At 38.6% G+C, this 24212-nt stretch overlaps 1 protein-coding gene across 1 annotated transcript; it reads right to left on the reverse strand.

Moving 5' to 3' along the window:
- Positions 1 to 1677: 1677 nt before the first annotated feature.
- On the reverse strand, positions 1678 to 23164 carry CASP7 (caspase 7). The gene is made up of 7 exons (XM_039554268.1): positions 23087 to 23164; positions 21710 to 21822; positions 6863 to 7011; positions 5873 to 6001; positions 5224 to 5399; positions 3752 to 3890; positions 1678 to 3216 (listed from the first exon to the last, which is right to left on the reverse strand). The coding sequence occupies exons 2-7, from the start codon at positions 21820 to 21822 to the stop codon at positions 2993 to 2995; spliced, it is 930 nt and encodes a 309-aa protein (XP_039410202.1). The 5' UTR covers positions 23087 to 23164; the 3' UTR covers positions 1678 to 2992.
- Between the last annotated feature and the right edge of the window lie 1048 nt (positions 23165 to 24212).

The raw sequence follows: 24212 nt of genomic DNA on the forward strand, positions 1-24212 counted from the left end.
AAGATAACGAAAACAAAGTATGTTAATACTTACAAACAGAATGTCTTCATGGTGAAGAAGGTTTTAGAGAAATATACCTTCAAGTAAATCCAGATTCCCTGTATTGCCTCCTTCAGCAAACATGATGTGGCCTTGAGCTGCATTGTGACTGCCTTCTTATAGTCAGTCCATGGATAAATACAAACACCCTGAAATATGACCCACAAGGAAATTCCTGTTTCTGCATGGGAAGCAAACTAAAGACTGCTCTGGAAAGGGGAAATCCAGAGATTAATATTCACTCAGAAGCAATGAAAAATATGCACATTTGAGATAGTGATAAATGTCTCCTATACAGGGAAAAAAGCCTGGAGACAGTGTGTTTTTGTTGGTCCAGGTCTCTGTACTGTCCCTTCATTTCCTGCGCTTTTTCTAAAGCATAATATCCACCCATGACTGGAAGATAAAGCAACATAAAGAACCCTAAAAGATCATAAAGTAAAGGCAGTTTCAGATTTAAACAGCATTTAGTTAAACATACAATGGTGAAGCAGGATTTCTTATGCTGTCTATGCCATGACAAGGTAATTTCAGTGTCTGTCTTGGCTGTAAGTGAATTTTTGGAATCCTCTCCAGACACATTCAGTGTATTAATAATGATAGTGGCTTTACACACTAAACCATCTGGCTAATCTTGCTGATGGCAAGGGAATTGCTTTCCAATAGAAAATAGTCATAAATTTGATCAGGGAAAAAAGCTAAAACACCCTGCAGGTTTTAAATCACTATTCAACAACCTGGCTCTGCTTGAGTGAAAGGGTCAAGCTTCCTCATTCTGAGTGGGTCCTTCCAGGCTCATGGGCTGGCACAGCACTCAGCCATGTCATTATCACCACTCAGGGGTGATGTGTGTTGGTACAAAATTTTCTTCTGAAATAGTATTAATGTTCTTTGGACATGATCTAAAGTAATGCTCATCTAGCAGAGACACTGGTCCTGACACAAGGGGATGTCTTTCTGTCTTTCACTACTACTCTATTATCTTCCCATGTTACTTTCCCCTCTAGCAGAGTATTCAGGTATTTTATGCTGATCTTTCTATATCTCATATAACTAGAACTGGCATGAAGGATAGCTCTGGAGACAGGGGAATATTGTTCACAGAAATTTAAAAACAGGGCAAACCTCAAGAAAATAAAGACTAATCATCTATAAAAACATGAAAGAGCTTCCAGAGAAGTAACAAATACTGAAATGTTGGCTGGACATGGTAAACCAGGAATATCCTTAATGCCAGAATACAGCTTAAAATGGAGCTATTTGGCAGAAGCAACAAGGAGAACACTTTCCTGTGCACTGCTAGAGCACTGTACAATTTACTGAATAAAGGGCAAGATCAAGCACTGGTAGATCAGGATATTTCCAATAAAATATTTCCATTAACTTTGGTTTACTCCAAGAGAGGACATGGCCTGTTCAACCCAAGTCACCCAATGCCAAATTACTTTTCTAATCTACCTTTCCACTGACACTGTAAACCTCCTCCTGAAAAAATACCAGAGACCACCTGCATGCTTTAAAGAGAAGGGGACTGGGATAAATCTTGGTTGGTTTTTACTTCAAGAGATGGAGTGACAAACATGCAGATATACAAAGGGAATTTTTTAAAAAAAAGGTATTTATTGATATCATGCTCAATACATCTGTAAAACAACCATTTATTTAATTCAAACAACTGTAAATCTGACTTATGAAAAAATATATGTCTCACTATGTCACAGTATTTGTAAGAAAATAAACTCAACAATTTGGTAACTTGGCTTTAATGCTATGCACTTATTTCCTCAGAAGATTGCAAAAGAGTATAGAGTACATTAACTGGGAAAAGGGTGAACAACTAATCCTTTATCATCAGTTTAATCAAATCATTAAACTTACTTTCTTGAGCTAGCTACCAACTAAAGTGAATATAAAAAGTAGAAACATAAACATCACCAACATAACTCTAAAACACAAAATCAAGACCATACAGTATCTAAGAAGGCACTTCTGGTTTCTGATTCAAGTAAGCATTTCCAATTTTGGCAAAACTCCTCACAAATAGAAGTTAAATCTAAACATACATTTGTTACTGGAACATAGAATTCTATCTTTTCAACATTAAGTTTTCGTGTTTTATGATAAAGCCTTGTCATTACCTTTCTGATGGTTCAAAAGTTCTGAATCAACAAGCAGACATTTTTATTTCTGCAAGCAGAACTGCAATACCACTATTCCAGGTTTTTCTGTCAGCCAACTGTCAGTTGCAAGGCAAAAAATCTCTACAATGGTACTCTAATACGGTATCATCCAAGTAAAACTTGCCAATCTTTTACAATTTTAATTTTGATTGTTCTATTTGTTACATTTCCATACTGTTCAGGTAAATAATTTAAAAATATGGATTTTTTTATACATTCATCTTACGCTAGAATGATGATTAAGTAAACTGACTTCCATATTAAGCACAGAGCAACCATTAGCCTTCATTAATAATTTTCATTAAAAGGAAATGAATATATTAGACTAAGAAACACCCTTTTAAATAGCTACAAACTCTTTTTATCACTGGACATACCCATAATATGATGGTCTTTGGAAATTTCCAAGGAAGTTATGGTTCCATGAGCTAGCAGTAAATGAGAAGGGGTCTCAAGATTTTTTGTTTTTATTCTTAATTTCTGGGAGAAACCTTTATGGGTCAGGTAGCTGACTCATCTTCAGCAGCCATAAATCATCACAGCCACACTAAGGGAAACTGAGATACAATAATTAGTGATAGCTGCCAGGCTGGCCCACAGCTTCTTTAAAATATTGCATATTGTCCATCCATCAGATACCCCAGCTTACACAACATAAAGATCTAGTGTTATTACACTTCTGTTATTAAAAATGTGTTACTCCTGTTTATAATCACATCTCCACCCAAAACCATACCCTGATCTTTCACCACTGGCTGTGTTACAATGCACTTTCAGAAGTAAAGTTCCTTAGTGAGCATGGAGACCACGCAGGGAATCTGCTTCTTCTCACTGAAGCGGGGATCGTCTGACTGGGATTCGAAATTCGTAGCCACCACATAGTTGACCCGTGTGAGGATCTGCATGATCTCGAGCTGCTTTCCATGCTCATTTAGCACAGAGCACAAAGACTGCACAAACCAGGATCCTCTTCCAGGATTTCTCCAGGAGTAATAACCTGACAGGAAAGACAACAAAGAAAATATGTGGGATTATTTTTGCTCTTTTGTGTGAAAGATTCTGGGAAAAGATTAACAGTGCACACACAGAAAGCTGAACTCCTAACATTGTGTCACATATCCTACTTCATTAAAGTTGAGGATAATGTGTATTAGCTCTCCAAACCTCACATTAGTAAGGTACCGTTCCACATTTTGGCATTTGGGAAACGGCAAGAAGTAAGATGTCACAGGTTTCCCCTCTGAGAATAAGTTTTGTGCTGTAACTGTTCCTCTTCCTGCCTTCATCACACATTCAACACACTGGGACGTGGAAGGGCAGAATTCCCAGAAAACAGTACTGCCTTTGCCATCTGTAACCTCCCTTTTCCTCTACAGCCAGTGTAGACAGGGTGGGTACCCAGTGTACACTGGGCCTTTGTGTTTTGTCCATCAAAGTACAATGTATCACCAGTGAGGGTCCATCTATATTCCAGTCAATATGGATGGTGAGTTTTCAGCCTTCTACCCCCACCCTGACCCTCTTTTCCTTACCTGGCACCGTGGAATATGCAAACAGAAAATCTGCTTCCACTGGGATTTTGTATCTCGGGTTGGCATCTGTTTCCAGGGTGTCATTGGCAGGTCCAGAGTCAGTTTGTATACCTTCATCAAATTCAGAGCCTCTGCAGGCCTGAAAGCAGAGAATAAATAGAATTTGTCCAATAAGGAGGAACAAGGTACTACAACAATTGGTATTCATCAACATTTTTAATGGATTCAGTTCTAAGCAGTACTTCACATGTATTAGAAGCAGAGATGCAATTCTGAGGGATATCTAATTGTTCAGTGATAAAGTTACTAGCTTACCCATTTTAAATATACATCCTGTAAGTAAAGGGAGGTAAAGGTGTTAAGGTTGTGCATCTCAGTTGTTTGTCAACAAGTGCCATGTCAGTGTTAATTTATTCTAACCATGATAAATTTTACCAGTTTAGAGTCATCTTCAGCACTCAATTATTACATAATGCCTTCATAAGTGCAGCGTGACTTCTGGACAATTTCTTTGCACTTGACTTCACAGGTGGAGACTCTACAGTGTGGGCAACCTGTTCTAGTGTTTAACCACCCATTACAAGTTTATTGCAATTTTAATATTTTTCTATTTATCTCTTTGATTCTTAATTTTCTCTTAATCATGGGTTTAGCTAAAGGGCACACTGGGACAATGGTCTGGGTGGGTAATTTTCAGCTCTTGATCAGTAGCTTTGACTGAGTTCTTGCAAAAGAACAAGTCCGACTGGCTTATATAACAGGGCTGGTTGCCTTTATTAAGATAATTTTAAAGTCTATAAAGTAACCATTTCAAGAGTGTAATTAGAAGAAACATCACTTTAGTAGTATGAAGAGTCTAAAACAGACTCAGTTTTCACTTTGAGGATGAGGATTAATTGATGGAACAGCCTAGGGAAAACCACATCTGCTGCAACTCTTATATGTAAATAATACTATGTATTATGTAAAAAGGAGAATTCAGACCCATGGTATGTCAGGTAATACTGCTTGAAACAGCTCTCTTTAAAAGCTTAACTAACATAGAATTAATTACATGCTAATTTAAAAATGCAATATAAATTTTTAGGCTACTGAGGAAGAGAAAAATGTTTCTTTTAGCAGAATACAGTAATTTGTAGAGGCAGCCTTAATAAAAAGAGACCTGGACAGTATTATTCCTATTGAAAATCACGTCATGTCTGCAGAAAAATGAGTTTATTTTTCTCCTTTGAAGTTCATATATTACCAAGAGAAACCATGTAGAAAATTACAATGATAATATTCTCATATATAAATTTTCTTTTAAAAGCAAACAATACTTTTTTCCCCCAGACAACTTCTCTCAACACATTTTTCATAAAACCTCCAGCAATATTCTGTAAGTCAAGCTACAGGGTTTTTCTAGAGCAACCAACAGAGCAAGTTTTCCCCACTGCAGCAGTAGGATACTGTGTTTACCTTAGGGCTATTACCTGAATGAAAAACAGTTTGGGTTTGCCTATAAGGCTTTTACACTTGTCTCCTCTGAACAGTGCAGTCAAACTCTTGATAGCCATGGGTCCATCTGTGCCATAGATGAGCCCTTCTTCCCCATGGCTTAGGAGGATACAGGCAAAACAAGCAGCATCACTGTGGTTCTCCTCAGCAGCTACAAGGCAAATACTTCTTAGTCAAAAGGAAGCAACCTTTTGAATTGAAATTATATTTATCAAACATATTTTTCTGAGGCTAAATATATACTGGGGTTCTACTGTCAGGAATAAGAAGGAGTGGATCACTTTTTACAATGTGATGAGTACCTTGAGTACAGGGATGCATCCTTCACTTGACTGAGTTTAGCACACTGGAATCAACAGGCTGAGCTCCTTATCTAACACGTCAAGGCTCTTCACCCAATACACAGGACAAGTGCTTCACAAGAACACTGTACATTTCTGAATTGATGCTGGGGGATGAGGTGGGGAATTAAGCCCAGTCCATTCAGAAAACAAATCCTTCCATATAGAAAATTGCATGTGTGGGGCCTAAACAATCTGTTCGACTTTAACCTGCAAAGAGTAGATTCAATGACTCCCAGAGGTCTGTTCCACTCTAAATTATTCTACGATTCTGAATTTTTACCTTGCTTCAATAATTTTTCCATATCATCACGGCTTCGGTCATTGTATGTATAAACCTCAAACCCTAAGTTTTTAAAACTCTTAGCAAGATCTCCAGCATCTTTATCGGTGCCATTGCGTGTGCCCATTCCTGCCAGAAAACAAAGAACATGGTTGACTGCACATTACACCACTCAAAATGATTCACGTGTTCAAAGGCAAATTTTTAAGTTTCTAATTGATAAACAATGTCTTGGTGACATGTTTTTAAAACAATCCTCCAACAGCATTGAGAACAAATTGTGAGATTTTAAAAATAATGCAATGTTCAGTGTTAACACGTATCTTGTCCTGAAAAATGCTGGCATGCCTCCAGCACCTTGCAACACAGGACCTCTAAGGCTGATTCATCTCCTTTTGGTTATGCAGGGAAACACAGGCACAAAGCACCCCATGGAAAACCTGTTGGAAAATTCCCCTGTTATACCCAGTAAAAGGAACTGATACACAATCTTTGGGGAAAACAACTTGCTGTGTTTGCCAAGTGTATAGGAAAAGTCCTACAAACCTCATTAGAACACAAGTATCTGCCTACCTTGAAACCTCATGTGGTCTGGAAAGTTAAATGCAGGAGTGTGAAAAGAGCACAGCTACAGCTATTAGCTTTTGTAGCTCTTAGCTGTAGCTCAGGGACAGAGAATTTATAACATGGGTTGCAGATGCCAAAGTTCAAATTTTAACAACATAGTTTAAAACTCTGGAACAAAGGTTTGGTTTGATGTTGGTACAACAAGGAGACATGGTCTTTGAGACATATACTCAAAAGATGTTGAAAAGAGCCACTCTAGCGTAAGTGTTAGAGAACAGCAAAAGTTTTAGGAACAACTATTTATCAAAAAAGGATAAATACATTCATTAAAATTCCATGTCCTAAAAATAAAATGCTTATCGATTAAAGAAAGTATAAAAACTCTATGGTCTGTAATGAGTATCAACAAAGGAAGAACGTTACCTGTTTTGTCTTCAAAATTTTTGTTGTTTATAATAATACATTTGCCAACTTTCTTGTAATCCATATTATACTGGAATGTGGGTGTAACAATTCGATATTGATTACTGAGAGAGGGCTTTGGCTGTTCTTCTTCTCCATTCTTCTTTTTTCTAGGTGAACCACATGAAATTATTGTTAGTGACCAGTCACATGCATGGCCTATTTATCGTAATTCAAACCATTCGTGCAGCCCTGCCCAATGTTTTTCCTTCTCTAATGTTTGTTTTCTTCCTCCACACTTCGGATCGAGGCATAAAGATCTTGTGATTTCCATGAAGGGATTATTGTGTGTGGTTGGATTCTGATGAGGCAAAATAACTCTGGAGTGAACTGCAGCCAACAGCAGGGCACACAGATCCTGACCCAGAGATAAAACTAATGGCCTACATGAAGTGAGGCTGGCAGTAACCTTCTGCAAACTGCTTCTGGGCATATTTTAGTTTTACTGTAAGTAATTATTGAAACAACAGACAGATTTCTCTTAATAGCTATTCCAGGAACATGAAGACATGCAGTTTACGCAACTGTGTGATGAGATTTGTTTACTGAATCACCATCATCCCTAAATTCTGTGAAGATTAAGACTAAGTAGTAGGCAGTTTCTGCTGATGAAGGTTATAGATGTGAACAGGTCATGTGTTAATTTGGTCTGCCAAAGAGCAGCCTGAACCCACGCAAAACCTGAAGCACATTTTAATGTAATCATTGATACCTGAACTACACATCAAATAAAACCCAAGAAAAAACAAATCAAACTATTATATTAATTAATAGGTTATATTAATATATGTTCTCTGGTTATATGGCTGTGTACTCATCTTTTTGCTATGTACAGGAGTCTTAGATTGGATTAGAAAGAGATGCCAAGGGATGGCACAGACATTACTCACAGATTTAATCTAAATGAAGTATCAACACCACATCCATTACAGCCAGCATGCACCTGACTCACAAACATGAGGAACTCAGCAGTGCTTGCTTTTAGAGGTGGGCTTTTTGGTCCAAGCAGGTGGCTTCAGGTGTAGTTAAGATTTCCTCATGCAGAAATGAAGCCAGTAAGAGCCTATAAAGAGTCTGATTCAACCTCAGAATTGTAAGCAAGCTTTGGAGCCAGCCCAGTTAGAAACAATGCTCAGGAAAGGGCAGAATAAGCTACTGGCACCTCTCTTATTTATTTGTTCCAGCATCCAGCTTCCAATAGTGTTTATTGCTGATGACTGAGAGGAAAACATAACCTACTTTCACAGCACAAAAAACTGTATAATACACTTTGGTTATAGCAAAATTAGATTTTTCCTATAATGTCAATTAATTTAAGTACTTTCACTATTCTCATTCTGACATCTTCCTAAACAATTATTAAGCTATTTGCTTCAATAATAACCTGTAGACATGAGATTGCTATGAATAGATTAAATATTGTTTAGGTAATCTACTTTCTTACCTGCCTGATTTAACAATGGTTGTCTTTTAGCTTTAAGTGTCCTCTTTTTTATTACTAAAGGACAAGATTAATTGGAATCTATAATAAACCTTTAAATGATTCATCACGTATAAATGCTACTGCAATTCAATTTCAAAACAGCTTCTTCTTATCTTGGAGTGTCGTCATGTTCTATTACAAAGGGCCAAATTAAATAGCTGCACCTGGCAGGCTTTCATTATGCCCTTTTTTCATGTGACCATCTTAATATCATGTCCTCTTTTAGATTTCCCTTAGAGGCTAAAAAACAAGATATTGAGGATTATGTCTGATGTTCTGGAAATACAGGGTTTTTTTCTGACAAATTGTAAGTATGGGTATTCTCCTTGCATATCCTTCTCAAGGTCTCTGGAAGCAATAATTAAATATAGTTTGAGTCAAGAAAGTTGAGAAATGGTTCTTAACCATTTTAAAGAATTATTCGGAGATGTATGATGCTAATATTACATTTGACTTTCAAAGATATCTCGGATTCTTATTTTAACCTAATATTCCCCCTGGTCTTCTATCACCGGACAGTTGTTTGTCAAAGAGAGAAAAACAAATTTCAGAACAACAAATAATCATTCAGGTCCATGAAGGGGCATTTCCTCAGCCCACAGATTCAAGTTTCTACAGGTTTATCTGGCTTCAGTGATTTCCTGAAAAAGTTGTACAACCAACAGCGGCTGTTACACACTATAGGATATTTTCAAGGGGATTGTGCACACATTTATGTCCAACCCATGAACAGCTGTGAACACTTGGGACAGACCCATTTGAACAGTATCAAGTTTGCACTGTCTGCTCTCCAAAAATGCTGGAAGTGATCTATCTCTAGCCCAGAAATCAGGCAGCCACGTTACCCCACAAAAAGCCTCACTGAAAATAGCAGCAGGGGTTAAGTGGCATAGCGATGTGGCCATGCAACTTCTCTGAAACCACTTCACTCCCAAGTTCAATAGTTTGCAGTCATTCATGCAGAAATAGTCATGAGTTTAAGGGATGTAATTCCTGATGCCGGAATTCTCAAAAGAAGCCAGAAGCTCTATGCCAGCCAATGGCAAACGCCACACACAAGCCTTGGCAGCACATTTACCCATTCCTTTACAGAGGTTTTTGGTTTTATTTCACATGGTTTTTCTCTAATGATTCCTCCCAAGCCAAACAGGTTAATGAGATACTAGAAAAACCACAGCATGGTTATGCCTATCACTTCTTTACTGGCAGACAACAAAAAGTTCCAGAAATCTTTTGGCACCAGTCCAAACTGAATGAATAAGGAAGCAAAGGTTGTAGATTATACTTAGCCTGGGCCTGCACTCCAGACAGAAATTCTTTTTTTGAAGATTCTGGTTCCTGTGCCAACACAGCACAATATGGGAACTGCCTGCCTGGACTAAACTGACAGCATAATGTCCAACTTTCCAGATTCAACAAGCTAAATCAGACCTTGTAATGATAACTAATAGTTATAAATTTGTAATAATCAGTCCTTAAGGGAAATGTCCTTTCAGTGACAGGCTGGCTTATGACTGAAAGCCTAAATCCTTATTTTCTGATCCTTGAACTGGACACCTGTTAATATAAATGTTTACTGCTGTTCTTACTAAGCTTTCTAATCACTCTGTAAAGGGTTTCCACAGGTTAGTTATATGCTGTTATAAAATGTTTTAAACTATGTGCCCTCTATTTTATTTCTTTCTGCTTCTCTGGCATCTAGTTTCCCTCTTTGAGGATTCAAACTTGCCTGGTCTAAATAGAAAGTTGAATTTCCTGACTGTTTACTCATTCTTCAGGTCTTAATTACAACTGTGCCATTACTCCTCACTCCACTAGTGGTCACTGATCCTTCCCTTACACAGAAATATTCTTCCCATTGGTGCCGTCACATATTTCATGTTCTTTCCCTTTGGTCAAGAGTTCAGCAAAACTAAAGCTCTACTCTGGCACTTGCACATTTTCACCCTTACTGTGTCCCTAAATCCAGGCCTCAGGCTTGACAACAGCATCTTTGGGAATGTGATTTCATCAGGTCTAGAGTCAGTCGGTATCAACACTGTGAAAATCATTATTATCAATTTCTCACTTTTCAAATACAAAACTAAAGTTATCTGTACCATTTATCATTTTATTACTGAACTTTTAAATAGTAGTAGTCAAGTGTTTTATCAGCATGAGTGGCTAAAATTCTGTCAAAGTCAATGGAGATACCTCACTTGCATGAGTAATGGACTTGTTCATCTAAAGGACTCCTACTTACCAGAACAAACCTTCTTTTCTCTTATACTTGGAGGAAATTACTATTTCAATATGGTTCAAGATTTAAGGATAAAAACATCACTGTCAAGATTTAACTATACCTAAAGATTACTTAGAAAAAATAAAGCAGTGTCTCTTAGCAGCTGAGATTTCCTCTCCTTTGGCTTCCTTTCTACTGGCACCTCCCTCAATTCCTTTTGCTACCACACATTAGTATGACATACCAAGGTATTAAGAATCCATGTGCAGGCCAAGTCTTCCTTAAGCATTGTCTTTATTCATCTAATATTCATCTAATCCTCCGCCTGGCTATTTAAGTGACTGTTCTTTCCCAGGCAGAGTTGTTGAAAATAAACTCTAGAAATGGTATTACAGAGGGATATCTAGTCCTCTTCTCTCCCAGGAAAATTAGGGCCTTTTGTTGCTGTGCTGCAAAACGTAAGCAGAGAGACAAAAATTCTACAATTCTGATATTATTCAAGGGAGCTGACATTCCAGCTTGGGTGGAATTCTACACTGATTCCATTCATTTTTATTTGAAGTACACACACAAAAGGAGAGAACTCTTACTGTGCTCTATGCAGTTCAGTAAACTTGGGCTTTCCTGGATAAGGAATATCTCAGAATATGATGACAGTTTTACTCTGGCATACTTCTTTCATACAATGTGCAATTATGTATCATTTTTGAATGACTGACAACATGTTTCTGTTAAAAAGGAAATTTGCCTTTTAAAACATGGTGTCTTTGCAAAACACATCACTTGAGTCCTTCTGGAGTCCAAATGCTTTTTGGCATTGGAGAATAGTTTTAGTCTAGTTTCCGTCACATTCTCAGCCTTTCTGTTGAGTCCAGGCAAGATTACAGCAGTGGTACAGTGACAAAGCCCACAGTACAAATATTCTCAGGTAATCCATCAACACCCACCACAACCTTCATACACTTAGTTGTTGTGGGATGCAAGGTGTCTTAAACTGCAATGCTCTTTCATCTTTTACAAACAACTGAGACGTTTCCCTTAGGACTTTGACATTTGGGGACCTCTTAACAGGTTTCATTTGAATAAGTTCCCCATTAATTTACAATACTGTGGAGTGCATGGGACAGCACATTAGTTCTAAGGCCTGTGAAAAAACTTAACATAGCCTATATTGCTGATTTATTTTTATGCAGTTTGTGTGGCCCTATGCTGCTTTTTCTGTCTAAGGAACTTCACTCCTTCCACTGTTGCATGCACAGTATAAATTATGTTTGTGACTACTGCTCATTGCAAATGCTGTTTGCTCACCTAGGGAAAAATCCTGGACTGGACTTAATTTATTTAAAAAGATAGCAAAAGGATAGGCAGAAAACCATGAAAATGCAAAGAAGATTGTGTTTGAATTCACAAGGCATCACTAAGCTTTGTGTAGTAAAACTGAGTGTGCTGGAGACCAATTTAGAGTTACTCTTCCAAAAAAATTGAACAGGAAACAGAATTTATAAATTAGACAAAACAACATTCAATATTTTGCTATATTTTTCTACCTTAGCCTCAACAACTAATGGTCTGATACAGTCTCCATAATTTGTATGTCTGATGCTTTCTGATAATCAAGCATTAATATCTCTTACTTCTACATAACCTTCTCTTCAAGCCACCAGCTTTAATACTTTTATCCAGGTTTAATACTTTTATCCAGTCTAATTTCACTGTACTTAGTACACCTCTAATTACTGTACACTCCCCCCACTCCGAATTTTTTTTAATCTTGAAACCTGTTGTCAATAACAAGCAAAAGACACTTGTTAAACCTGACTAAAGCTTTTTAGATCTTAAGTTCTTTAAGTCAGACTCTTTGTTCTTTGTCAGATCCATCTGGGTAGTGTCACACAGATTTAGAGCTGCATGCAAATAATAGATTATCCTGTTGCCTTTTTCCATTAATATTGCATCAGGTTGGCAGAGCAGCAACATTTCTGGACAAGAAGAATGTGTCACTACTTGAATTGTTTTTTGTAAAAATGAATATTCCTTTACTGTTAAAAATCAGAAAGCATAAATTATTATGGGATAAAGACTGAACCACAAGGTTTAGACCAAATACTAAAACTGTATTACAGTGCATTCAAAGGTGCATACTCAGGCTTGCAAATTATGTGCCAGCAGAGAAACCGGAAAAAAAACCTTAACAGTTGAAACAAAATTCTCCTGAGGAAAAAGGGGCAATACTAATTGTATAAGAGGAAGTTCAAGTAAGCATTGCATATTTTCAATTTCCCTATTAGCAGTTGTTAGCAAATGACTGCTGACTTTGATAGATGAGCACTAACAAAATAACCAGTCCTTAGAAGGCTATTTTAAAATATAATCCAGATAGATGTCAAAAGAAAACTGAAAAAATTTCTAATATTAAAATCAAGATATTGTCCCACAATAGAAAGTCTTCATTCAGCAGAAAGAAGAAAAGTGGCCTTACAAAACTGCACATAAAAGTTCCCCAAAAAGCATCTAAACATTATCTCATCTATATTGCTTACCATGGCAAGCAGATGTCTTACACAAAAGGCATGAAAACTGACAGCTGCAATTCAGAATAGCAAACATAAACAACACAATACCACACACACATACACATACACAAAAACCAGTGCTCCTGGATTTCTATTCCCTGTCAGGATCTTGTTTCATCTGCTAAAGAAATTCAAAACTGCAGTGAAACATGCTAGACTGGTAATACTGAAGTCTGAAGCTCGTATTTATTGATGATATATAAAGTCTGTGCTGTCCTTGCATATTTATACATTGCTTTGCTGAAATGCCTAAACTTTGAAAGTCATTTTTGGGAAAAGGCAGAATAAAGGGAAATGGCCTGTGTGCTTCCTGGAACACCACAGCCCACGATGAACACACTCCACTTTCCTCCCTGGAGCAACAGGACTGCTCAGGCAATAAAATAATGACTAAATGTTCTCAAGAACAGGGCCATAGGAATTCATTAGCCTTCAGTTTCTTTTTGAACTGCCAATTACTTCAGGACTTCTTAAGGGCATCTTTGGAATCAGACTGTCAGCTGACTAAACAGAGACAGTTCAAAAGTCAACAGAGGCAAAGCCTTTTGCTTGAAGGAACCTGAAGTTAGGAACCTACTAGGACAGTACCTCTTGTTCATTTGGAAATGCATGCCACAGGCCCTTCAAATAACTGTAAACACAGTAATTTTGAACAGAAAATATTGCTGTAGCAGTCTCGAAAGAAAGGAGTTAGGTAAACAACGAGATTATTTCCTTGAACTTATCAAGATAATACTAGAGCTGGGAAGGACCTAAGGTATCATTAAAAAATTCTTTCCAAGACTGGATTGAGTTCATTCATCCAAAAAACCAGTGTCATACTAAAAATATTCTTGATGTGATGTAAGTAGCAGTACTGATACAGACTTCACAGAAAATCTGCAAATTTATTTAAAGAAATCCTGGCATTTCCCTAAGTTTCCTAATATCATATCTGAGAGTACAACACAGAATAAAATATATTCATTGAGACCATATGCTAGCTATGCTTTGCCCAATTAATTTGATGAAAGGTATTAAACAAACCTAAAGGAATTGTGCTTCTGCTGTTGAATAACTTCAGGAAAGCAACTCCATATCTCTGGGTCTTAGTTTTTCCATTACAAAATGAAGCCTAAATAAACTTATTTCATAAAGCAATTGCAGATCATGTGGCTTCTTTCCAGGGAGATGGTCGTGCAGAAACTGAATGCCCCATGCTCTAACCAATGGATCCAATCTCAGTGCCAATCCTGTGCCATGTGCTCTGGGATAACCCTGCTCGAGCAGGGACGTTGGACCAGATGACCCATTGTGGTCCCTTCCAATCTGAGCCACTCTGGGATCCTGTGATTCTGTACAGTAAAGTAGAGAATAATTTTAAAATCCACTATTTTGTGCATCTGTGCAATGTTTATGCTCAGAGTGTGTGGGTTAGCTTACTGACAGGTGCCTCCTGGAAAGAAAATGCATGAAACAAAAGCATTCTTGCTGCCCGCTTTGGAGGTTTACAGTGGATCTCAGTCCAGAAACAAATTCCTATCTTTGATTACTGCACATTAGTTTCCCTGAAGAGAGGAAGCTGCTAATGCCTGTGTATGACTATTTAACATCAATTGAAACGAAATACATTTTAAGTACCTCATTATAAGACATTTTTCAGACCCTAAGCTACTCTTGTAGCTTTTTTGTTCCATTTTAGTTTCAGATGCATCTCCAATTAGGAGAGAGAATCTTCTCTAAAAACCTGGAAAACTGAGAAACTCAGCCCAAGACAACTGAAAACTCACTGTGTAATGAAAGAGTTGAGCTGTTTGAAAGAACAAGCCTCAGACTGCAACTTCTGGCATACTTTGTAAATGTCTTTTGAAGTTCTGATAGTTGCATCTAAATATGTCCTCCTGTCTTTTTAACTATGTGTTAGTGATGGCCTTAACTAATTCAAATCAAAACTATGACTGCAATTTCATTTATTATGTGCAAATGAAGCAGACCAAGTGCATTGGGACTTGAGCCAGCTGCACTTTGGACAAAAAGTTTCAATAGACTAACACCTAATATTATCCACGTTTCACAACAGTTAAAAAAAGACAAAAGTAAGAAGAAAAGAAACAGGTAGCAGTGTCCTAGTTTCGTGCACTTAATATTTTAAGGATCACTTACCACCCACATGACAGTTTTGTGGCGTGATGCCTGCAAAACAGAGTTCTAAAGTCTCAATGATCACTTTGTAATTGAGATTCAGCTTCCCAATTAGCTGCGTGGTATCTGCCATGCAGGCCTCACAATATTGAATGCAACATAATAGCCAAATAACACCCAAAAGGTAAATTTTTACAAATAAAGAATTTTACTTGCTGAAAGGCTTTCTGCTCATTTCTAGAAAACCAGCACATCCATACCTTCCATGGGTGTTCTGGAAACTGGAATCTTGCATGATCATACCCTAGGTAGTATAATGTACATAGACAACTGACAATTATATGCAAAAATACCCCACGAAGCTGCTTTTACCTTTCATAGGTACTAAGGGCAACTAACAGGTACATATGGATTGCTTGGGAAATGACTCAAAATAAAGTAAGCCCTCCAAACACTGATTCTCAGAGAACACTCTGGCAAGAATTAGCAATTGCAAAATGCCAGTGGAGCCACAATTAGCTTGCAATAACCATTGAAACTAAACTGTTTTAGGGTATAAACTCATGATTTTTCCAAGCAGGTGGCAGAGAAGGAAGGAGGCGAATAACATTCTACAGTACCTTGGCTCATCCTCAAATGGTACTCCACACTGCATCTGAAAACAGTTTCAGCTTGTCCTCCAGAGCAAGTCTGATCTTCTCTGCTAATGCTAGGAGCCCACCATGCTCAGGGTTACATTGCAGAGAGAAACAGGATGCTCTGTGTGCTCAGGCCCCAACATTCGCCTGTGTCAGCAGTGGGTCACGCTGGACTGTTCTGTGGGGCTATTCAAACCCCCGTAGCCATCACCCTGCGAGCTGAGGTCATGCAGGCCTGATCTACCTCTGCTGACAAGCGGAAAACACGCTCCCATCACTCATTCCATCTCTGCTCCTATGTAAGAGTACAGGAAAACAGATTCTGAGATGGAGGTGGGACAGCAGACTTCACTTTGTGATATGTTCCTCTTCCTTCTGTCAAAACCTGATCCACCAGTGCTACAATATTTACACAATGAATGTTTCCAGCAAAATAATACAAGTCAACATGCATAGTTTACAAAGCCTCTCTGTACTTTAATCAGTACAACTACTTCCTACATATTTATCCTCAAACAGTTTTTGTTTATTATAAATTTGTCTTAAATTTGTTTGGATTGCTTTGAAAGCTTAAACGTCACACTACATAATAACTGTCCTCCAAATTCTGTATGATACAGCCCAGAGTTTGTTGTAATGAACGAAATAAATTAGTGCACTAAAAAGTAATTAGGATACTTGACTGTGATTACTGCAGATACAGTTCCTGGATAATCCAGTGTTTGCTGTGCTTCACAATATGAAGTCTCTAAGGAGACTGGAAACAAATATTGACCATGAATTAATGAGTTCTTATAATATAGACTAGGTACTAGTTCAAGATACTTGGGCTTTTCCTGTGTGGTACATTCAGCAAGCATCCAAGAGGAAAGCACAAGCACTGACCAGAGTTTCCACTCATTGTTAAATACTCCTGCAGTGTTCTCCAGAAGTTGAGTTCCAGATCTAACAAAAATTGCTTTAACGAAACAACAACAACAAAACTCCCCCAAAAACCACACACAAGAAAAAGCCACCAAAAAACCCCACAAACAACAACAAAAAAAACCAAACAAAAAACCCAAACCCCATCTGACTTAAAAAAGAGTAATAAAAATGAAATATCCCTGCTGTTCCATGTTACAGTCTCTTTATTGTCTTTGTAGGAACTTTACCAAACTATAGATTATTTCTGAAATTTTATGTTTGGCGCTTTGGGGTGAACATAAACAATAGATATTTACCTTGTGCTAAGCAGAACAAACAAACTCCAAACAAAATTTAAATTATATTGTGGTAGGTTTTGGAGCTGTGACAGTAAAAGGAAAGATCATCACCCCTTTACAGGACAGACTAAGGCACACAGGGACTTCCTTAGAGACATTAAGGAAACATGAGGCTGAAACAGGAGGTCAACTCAGACATCTGAGTTGCAGCCCAGAACATAACTTCAGATAATGATTCATCAGCTGTTATTTGCTTTAAAGTAGCTGGCTATTTTTAGTCTAAGGATAAAAGAGATACTTTTTTTGGCAGTATTTACTTTAAAAGGTCTGTAATATTCTGATACTGAAAAATGTGTAACAGAATGGACAGCTCTGGAAAACATATGCATCTGTATCACTGTGAAGCTGCTCTTCATAAAAGTTCTACCTGAAAAGCAGCTTCTTTTACAAATCAATATAAAAAAAAAGCTGTTGGTAATCCCCACACAGGACACTTATGAGCTGGACTTGATCCTTGTGGATCCCTTCCAACTCAGAATGAACGTGATACTGTGAGAAGTGGATGGAAAATAGCTCCACAGAAGACAGAGGAACAACAGAAAAGCAGAGCTGAAACGAAGACAACTTTCCACACCTGTTACAACTCCAAACCTGAGGTTCAGCTGAGGATGAATCTCAAAAACGAATATTTATTCTTTGAAGGACAAGGCTATTTATTTTGAGAAATATGGCTATACTGAGACAAGGGTCATGAAATTAAAATAGACAGCCTTTGGTAACATCTGTGCTTCCCCACCTTCATGTCCTGTAACCCAAATAAACACTGTACACATGAAAAGAAAAGAAGCTCATATATCCATGAATCTTTTTCATCTAAATACTAATTTACAAACCTGGTAGATATCTTAACAATATAACTATCACAACCATTGAACTGCAGAAGGCTTGATGTGCACTGACATTTCCAGGAAAGTTTCAAATTAATCAAAAGTCTCAAATTTTATAGTGGTGTGACTTGACACAAATAAATTTCTTACAGATATTTTGGGTTTGCAGTGTTAAACAACTAAAATAGTCTTGGTGACTATATGCCCCACAAAACCTCTCAAATTCCTCAGTGGGATTTTCTTACAATCCACTTCATGTGTCTGCATTGAGGGCATTACAGAATCACACACTTTCAATTGTAATTAAGTATTTGTAAGAATTTTTAAATAGATATTTAAACTGTGGTTTTGTTTCCAGATCAGAACGGGAAAATTGACTGTAAAACAAGACAGTAGGGCTGGAGCAGATAAAAGTAACCAGAAGAAATATGGTTCTGTACCATTAAATTAGGATAAAACTGTACCTAGATACTACTAACAACCACCCCCTTCTGCATTGTTTCTTCACTGAAGCCCACAAGCAGTCAGGATTTTTGACAGTGCAAGTGCAAGTCTACCAATCCTTGGGATTTTTTGGATGCAGCTTTTCAAAAAAACCCAACTTTTATTAGGATTAAGAGAAATCTTAGCTCTACTTAACACAGTGGAACTGCAGTTTTATTCTATTTCATATTACATTAACTTTGCTGGATGCTAAAATGTGCTTGCTGCTATAAATCTCCAAATGTAGGTCCCCAATAAAACACAAAAGATACTAAATGAAGATATTAAATCATCTTGTGGAGAAGCAAGACTATATTTAAAGCCTTGAAAGTGTAAAAGGAGCACACACAGCATACAAAGAAAAGACTTATATGGGAAAAAATTCTATTAGCTAGATAAAAAAATAAAATACACATTTGAAATCCTTAGCTCAATCTTTGTTTAAACACATTTTTTCGGTGTGCAGCCTTGCCAGAATGTGTCCTGATATTTTTGCTTTCTGAAACAACTTTTTGCTCAACTGCAACACAGCCCAATTTTTGTCCTTCCTGCAGCACACAAAATTAATGCCCTCCTGCCATCTAGTGGCTAAAAAAAACCCGGAGCCAAACACCGCTGGCGGATTTAATCCAAAACTTCTTCCAACTCTTTTTCCCCACCCAACAGTTTTTCCTCACCGACACGAACTAAGCATTAGCACTTTTCCAAAGAGAAGGAAATACATGGAAGATAATTCCCCAAAACTGTTGAGCTGTCAGAAGAATCTGCCCATCCTGGCTTGTTCTGAGCCTCGTGGCCTCCTTGGTAAAGCAGCCTCACAGACTTCTCAGAAAGAAGTGAGTAAGATTTAATTTACTTCTAGTTACTTCTCTTACAAGGTAATCTCCAGTCACAGCCAGAGAGTGGCAAATTGCAGCTGTGAAGCTACAGGAAACAGCTGGTCTGTCTACACAGCTTTGAATTTAGCTTCTCAGTGCTCTGTTCTCTCAAATTAAAATTAATGTGCTTATTTAACATCACAAGTTACTTGTTTTCCTATTGAACTTACATATGTTAAGCAATGGGACATGAAATGTAGTGAAGAATTTCATTGAAAGTATACACAGCTGGTGAAGACTGGGTTGATGAAAGAAACAAAAAAAGGGACAATAAAACTGTAGTCACTCTAAAGCTTTCTAGACACCTTATCTAAGATGTACTCATGTTGTCAAAATGAAGCTTTGGCAATCAAGACAGAGAGCCACACTGGTTCAGGTAAAAGTAGATCTAGCCTGGTATTGGGTACTGACTAATAATGAGTCTGAAGAAAATAAATTGGATGCCAAACATACTCTCACGGAGACCTGACTTAGGATCAACTTTACCAAAGATCTTAATATCAATGTCCCACTGGACCTTTCTTCCACACATATGTCTGATCTCTTCTGAACTTACCTAAAATCTTGATATCTGCATATCCCCTGGCTTTAAGTTCTACAGTGACTATCTGCACTACGTTAAAATTACGTCTTAACACTTGTTTTAAACCTACTGCATGAACCTTTCATTGGATGTCCCCTAGATTCCCTGTGAGGCACAAAGAATGATCCTTCTCTCTTCACTTTCTCCTTTATTACAATCATAGTTTTAGCTCATATCCCATCTTCCTTTATCCTCTCACACTCCTGTCCTGTCTTCCTTCAGGCCAAAGAGTTTTAGTTTCTGTAGGACAAAGATCTTGTCTCCATGCTTCGATTTTTAAGACCTTAATTTTTGAGTACCTCTTTCCTCTTTAAGCAATCACTACTTTCTTCAGGAAGCTCTGTTAGATTTCTCAAACATATTTTTTTCTACAAAATCTAAGTTGAATTCTCTTAATTACCTCATATTTAATCTGAGCAATTTTTTACTTCTGAAGAAAAATGTTGCAAATTGCATCTTCAAGGAGTTCCCAAAAGACGAATGCCTCAAACTGATGAATAGCCAAATTATTTGAAAAATTTCTTACAGAAAAAAGTCACAGAAATGCTGATTATTGCCTTTTCTTTGGAAATTATTAACTTTGAGTTGCATAATTTAATTATAGTATTAGCACATCACCTCTTATAAAGAAGACCAAATCAAATATCAAAACACACATTTTATAAAGTTGAAAAGAAACCTTTGAAAAATATTTGACAAGATTTAGAAACAAATGATACATTTGTATATTCGTTAAAATTAATAATACACATGCACATCATTAAATATATTTGAGGAATGATAAAATGAGACAGAGAAAGTACAGTGGTTTTCTTAACAGCACATCAAAAGTCTTCTAAAACTAAAGCATCTTCACTTCTCTCACAAATTTTTTACCCCTGTTAAACTCATAGAATAAACAGCAAAAATAAAAGTATATTAGCCTTGTACTTTCTCTGAATTATACTGCTCACTTTAATGTAAATGTCCAACAGCAAAAAAAATCAAAACCTCTCTGTAAATGCATTAGCTTTTGTATTAAGTATGTCCTAAAAAAATCTCACTAAATCCAATGTGAAGTAGCCATCCGCTGACATTCAACAGCCATTTATAAACTTTGCATGTTCATTTTCCATCTTTTGCACTTCCAATCAGATTTATCCAGTGTTTTCAGGAGTACAAACAGCAAATAGTGCTTGCTTCCTACTGATTTAACAAAAGTAAGCTTCAGTGAGACTACTATGCTTTAAAATGAAAGGCTTTTAATGTGTTCTGTAAAGGGCTACATCTCTAGACTTGTGAGGCTCCTTTGTGCTGCACCCGACATGGCACATCCAAGCTTTAAAGTAACTTACACACTCAGCAGGGGATTCCAGTGATGCTGGAGATTAGCTGAGTTGAGTGCAGTAAAATAGGTAATTAATGGCATATTCAATTCCCAGCTCCACCAAAGGTCGATGTTTAAGATGTGGGGCTATAATTGATGCTAAATGAAGTTGGTGGTTTCTTAGCTGCCCAGTAAAACCTACAGGAGATATTACAGGTTTTCCTATAGGGAGATCCTATAAAGAAATGCTTTAAGGTACAGACCAGATACATTAAATTCATACAATATAAACCACCTTTCTATTAAGACCATCTATAACATTGTGGACATGGCAAACTGAACACCAAATCAAGCCTTTTTACATTTCTATTATTAGAAGGGTACCACAGCAGCTGATACAATAAGAACAGGGGTACAAGTAGTAACTTACTTTCCAAAAAGTGAGAACCTGCTGCTTCTGTCTGGCCTTGCATCAACTACATCATGGCCATCTTCATCACCTCCCTCTCCAGTAGGGAGGTCATCACGCTGATCCTCTGACATCTACAAGTAAAAGTACAAGAATGTAAGTGTCCTTCAGTGAGCACTGACATTTTAGAAATACTTCTGTAAACCAGACTGTTTATGGTCTGATTTATAGAAGATACATGTGAGGGTTTTAGTCAGTTTTATTGTATAATATTTCCTCAAGAAAGAGTGGCTACAGATTTCTGGTCCTGAACTGCTGTGGCATTGCACATGTTCAGCCATCTCTATCATTTTGTGACAGTTACCAAAAGGAACTTGTCTAATACCACTCTCAAAAATGCAGATTAGACTAAAATTAAAAATAATTTTATTGTGAGAGATCACAGAATCACAGAATACAATCATAAAACAGAATCAGAATATTCTGAGTTGTAAGGGACCCACCAGGATCATCAAAGTCCAACTCCTGGCCTACACAGTGTAGTGCCAAGAATCACACAATGTGCCTGAGTGCACTGTCCACATCATAGAAATAATTCCCAGAAAGTTTATCATGGTCTGGAGAGAAGTATATTGGGATGAAACCAAGGGCAACTAACATCAAAATATTTGTATCTGCAATTCTGTCCAGTCCTAAAACACCCAGAGAGCTCCTGTTTCTTTATTTGCATATACACAATCAAATGCATGTAAGAGAAAAAACCCTGTGTATTTTCTACGGGTGGTTTTAACTTAATCCAGATCATTAAGCAGTTGGGAAACTACAAGAAGAAAGGGCAGCACAATGATCTGCACCAGCTCAGCGCGGCGAGAGAAGCGCAGGGCAGACGCTCCACTCAGGGTAGGATGCACTGAAACATCTCGTCTCTGGTTCCAGATTTTCATGAGGAAATTAGCAGTGATTCCTGCCCCTTCCCCATAGTTAGGCAGACTAAATTTGCTTTTATCGTCCATTCACACGTTTGCATAGAGCTTGAAACCCCGGACCCCTGCAACAGCAGCAGCAGCAGCTCAGAGGCCACCAGCGGCTCCACGGCTGCCCCAGCTGGCCGGGGAGCGGGGCTCTGGCTGAGGTTTGGGAGCTCCCCGAGAGTAGCAGCAGCTCCCAAAGCTGGGTCTAGCCTGGGCTTTGACAAACACGCACACAGCAGGAAGAGAAGCGCGCAGGCCGCGGGCGGCAGTGCCGAGGAGCAGCGCGGGGGCCGCCCGGGGAAGCGGATCCGCAGCAAGGAGCGCGCACCCGAGGGGAGGAGGGCAGGGCAGGGGGCCGGGGACAGGGGCAGGGGGAGGCAGGGGGCTGGGAAGGGCTGGGAAGGGCTGGGAAGAGCCCGGAGCTTGCCTTGCCGCTGGGTCCGGCCGGGCGGGAGCGAAAACGAAACTCAAAGCGAAACTTAAAGCGAAAGCAGCGGGCGGTGCCCCGGGGCGGCGCCGGGGCGGGGCGGGCTCCCCTGGCGTGTCCCCGTCCCCATCCCTGACCCTTGTCCCGGTCCCCATCCCTGAGCCCAGCCCTGTCCCTGGCCCCCGTCCGTCCCCCCGTCAGGGTCTCGGGCGCAGCCCCCGGGCCCTCCTCGCTCCCCAGGTAATGACGGCCACATCACAGCGAAACCGAAATTACCACTTTTTAATAGCTGTGCTCTGTCACACCCCCGCGAAAGAAGAGCCTGAAGTTTCATGGTGACAAGAGATTGTCTAGATCTAAGGAAAATTTTCCCCTTATATAAACTTCAGTGGCATTTCCTTATCCTCCCAATTATTCTGCGTGTTGCATCTCTGCTAATTATGATATCCCACTGCGTAGCCGTAGCATCAGGCCCAGCAGTCCAGTACATGGACTGAAGATTGGCACAGTCTTGCTAATTACTCCTGGATGCAGGCTCCGATCCTGCAAAATCATACACCTACCCAGCAGTGCGTGGTGTTTAACATTCACTACCTGAAGAGTTTTACATCAAAGAGACATTTTTCAGTGTAACTGCCTCCTAATTGGCACAAAACACAGGCATGGTAACAAACAGGCTTTGCTCCCCGACAGGTCAGTGCCTCGATGTGATGGAGGAGCACTTGCCGTGTGTCTGCACGCTGCTGCTGGGACCACTCCCCGCTTCCTGGGATTATGCCTGTGGCTCCTGGTTGGATGCATAGCCAAAGTTTTCTCTTGAAAATCAAACTAGTAGAATCTTATAGTTCCTCTCATGCCATCTGTTCGCTGCTTCTTTTCAAGAAGACAGCATCACTTCCAAATCCATAATGGATCACCATGGACAACAGAGACACTGGAAATGTATAGATTGTGGTAGAGAGGAGAAGAGAGAGGAGAGGAGAGGAGAGGAGAGGAGAGAGGAGACTGTAATCACCAGCAGTGACTGGCAGTGGCACCTGAAATTCAGAACATCAAAATATGGTTTTCTGATGATGTGTATGGGTGTTACCCAGGAAATCCAGACTCTGCTTGCTTCTGTATTTTG

Source organism: Corvus cornix, chromosome 6, assembly GCF_000738735.6.
Source record: "Corvus cornix cornix isolate S_Up_H32 chromosome 6, ASM73873v5, whole genome shotgun sequence".
Lineage (NCBI taxonomy): Eukaryota > Metazoa > Chordata > Aves > Passeriformes > Corvidae > Corvus > Corvus cornix.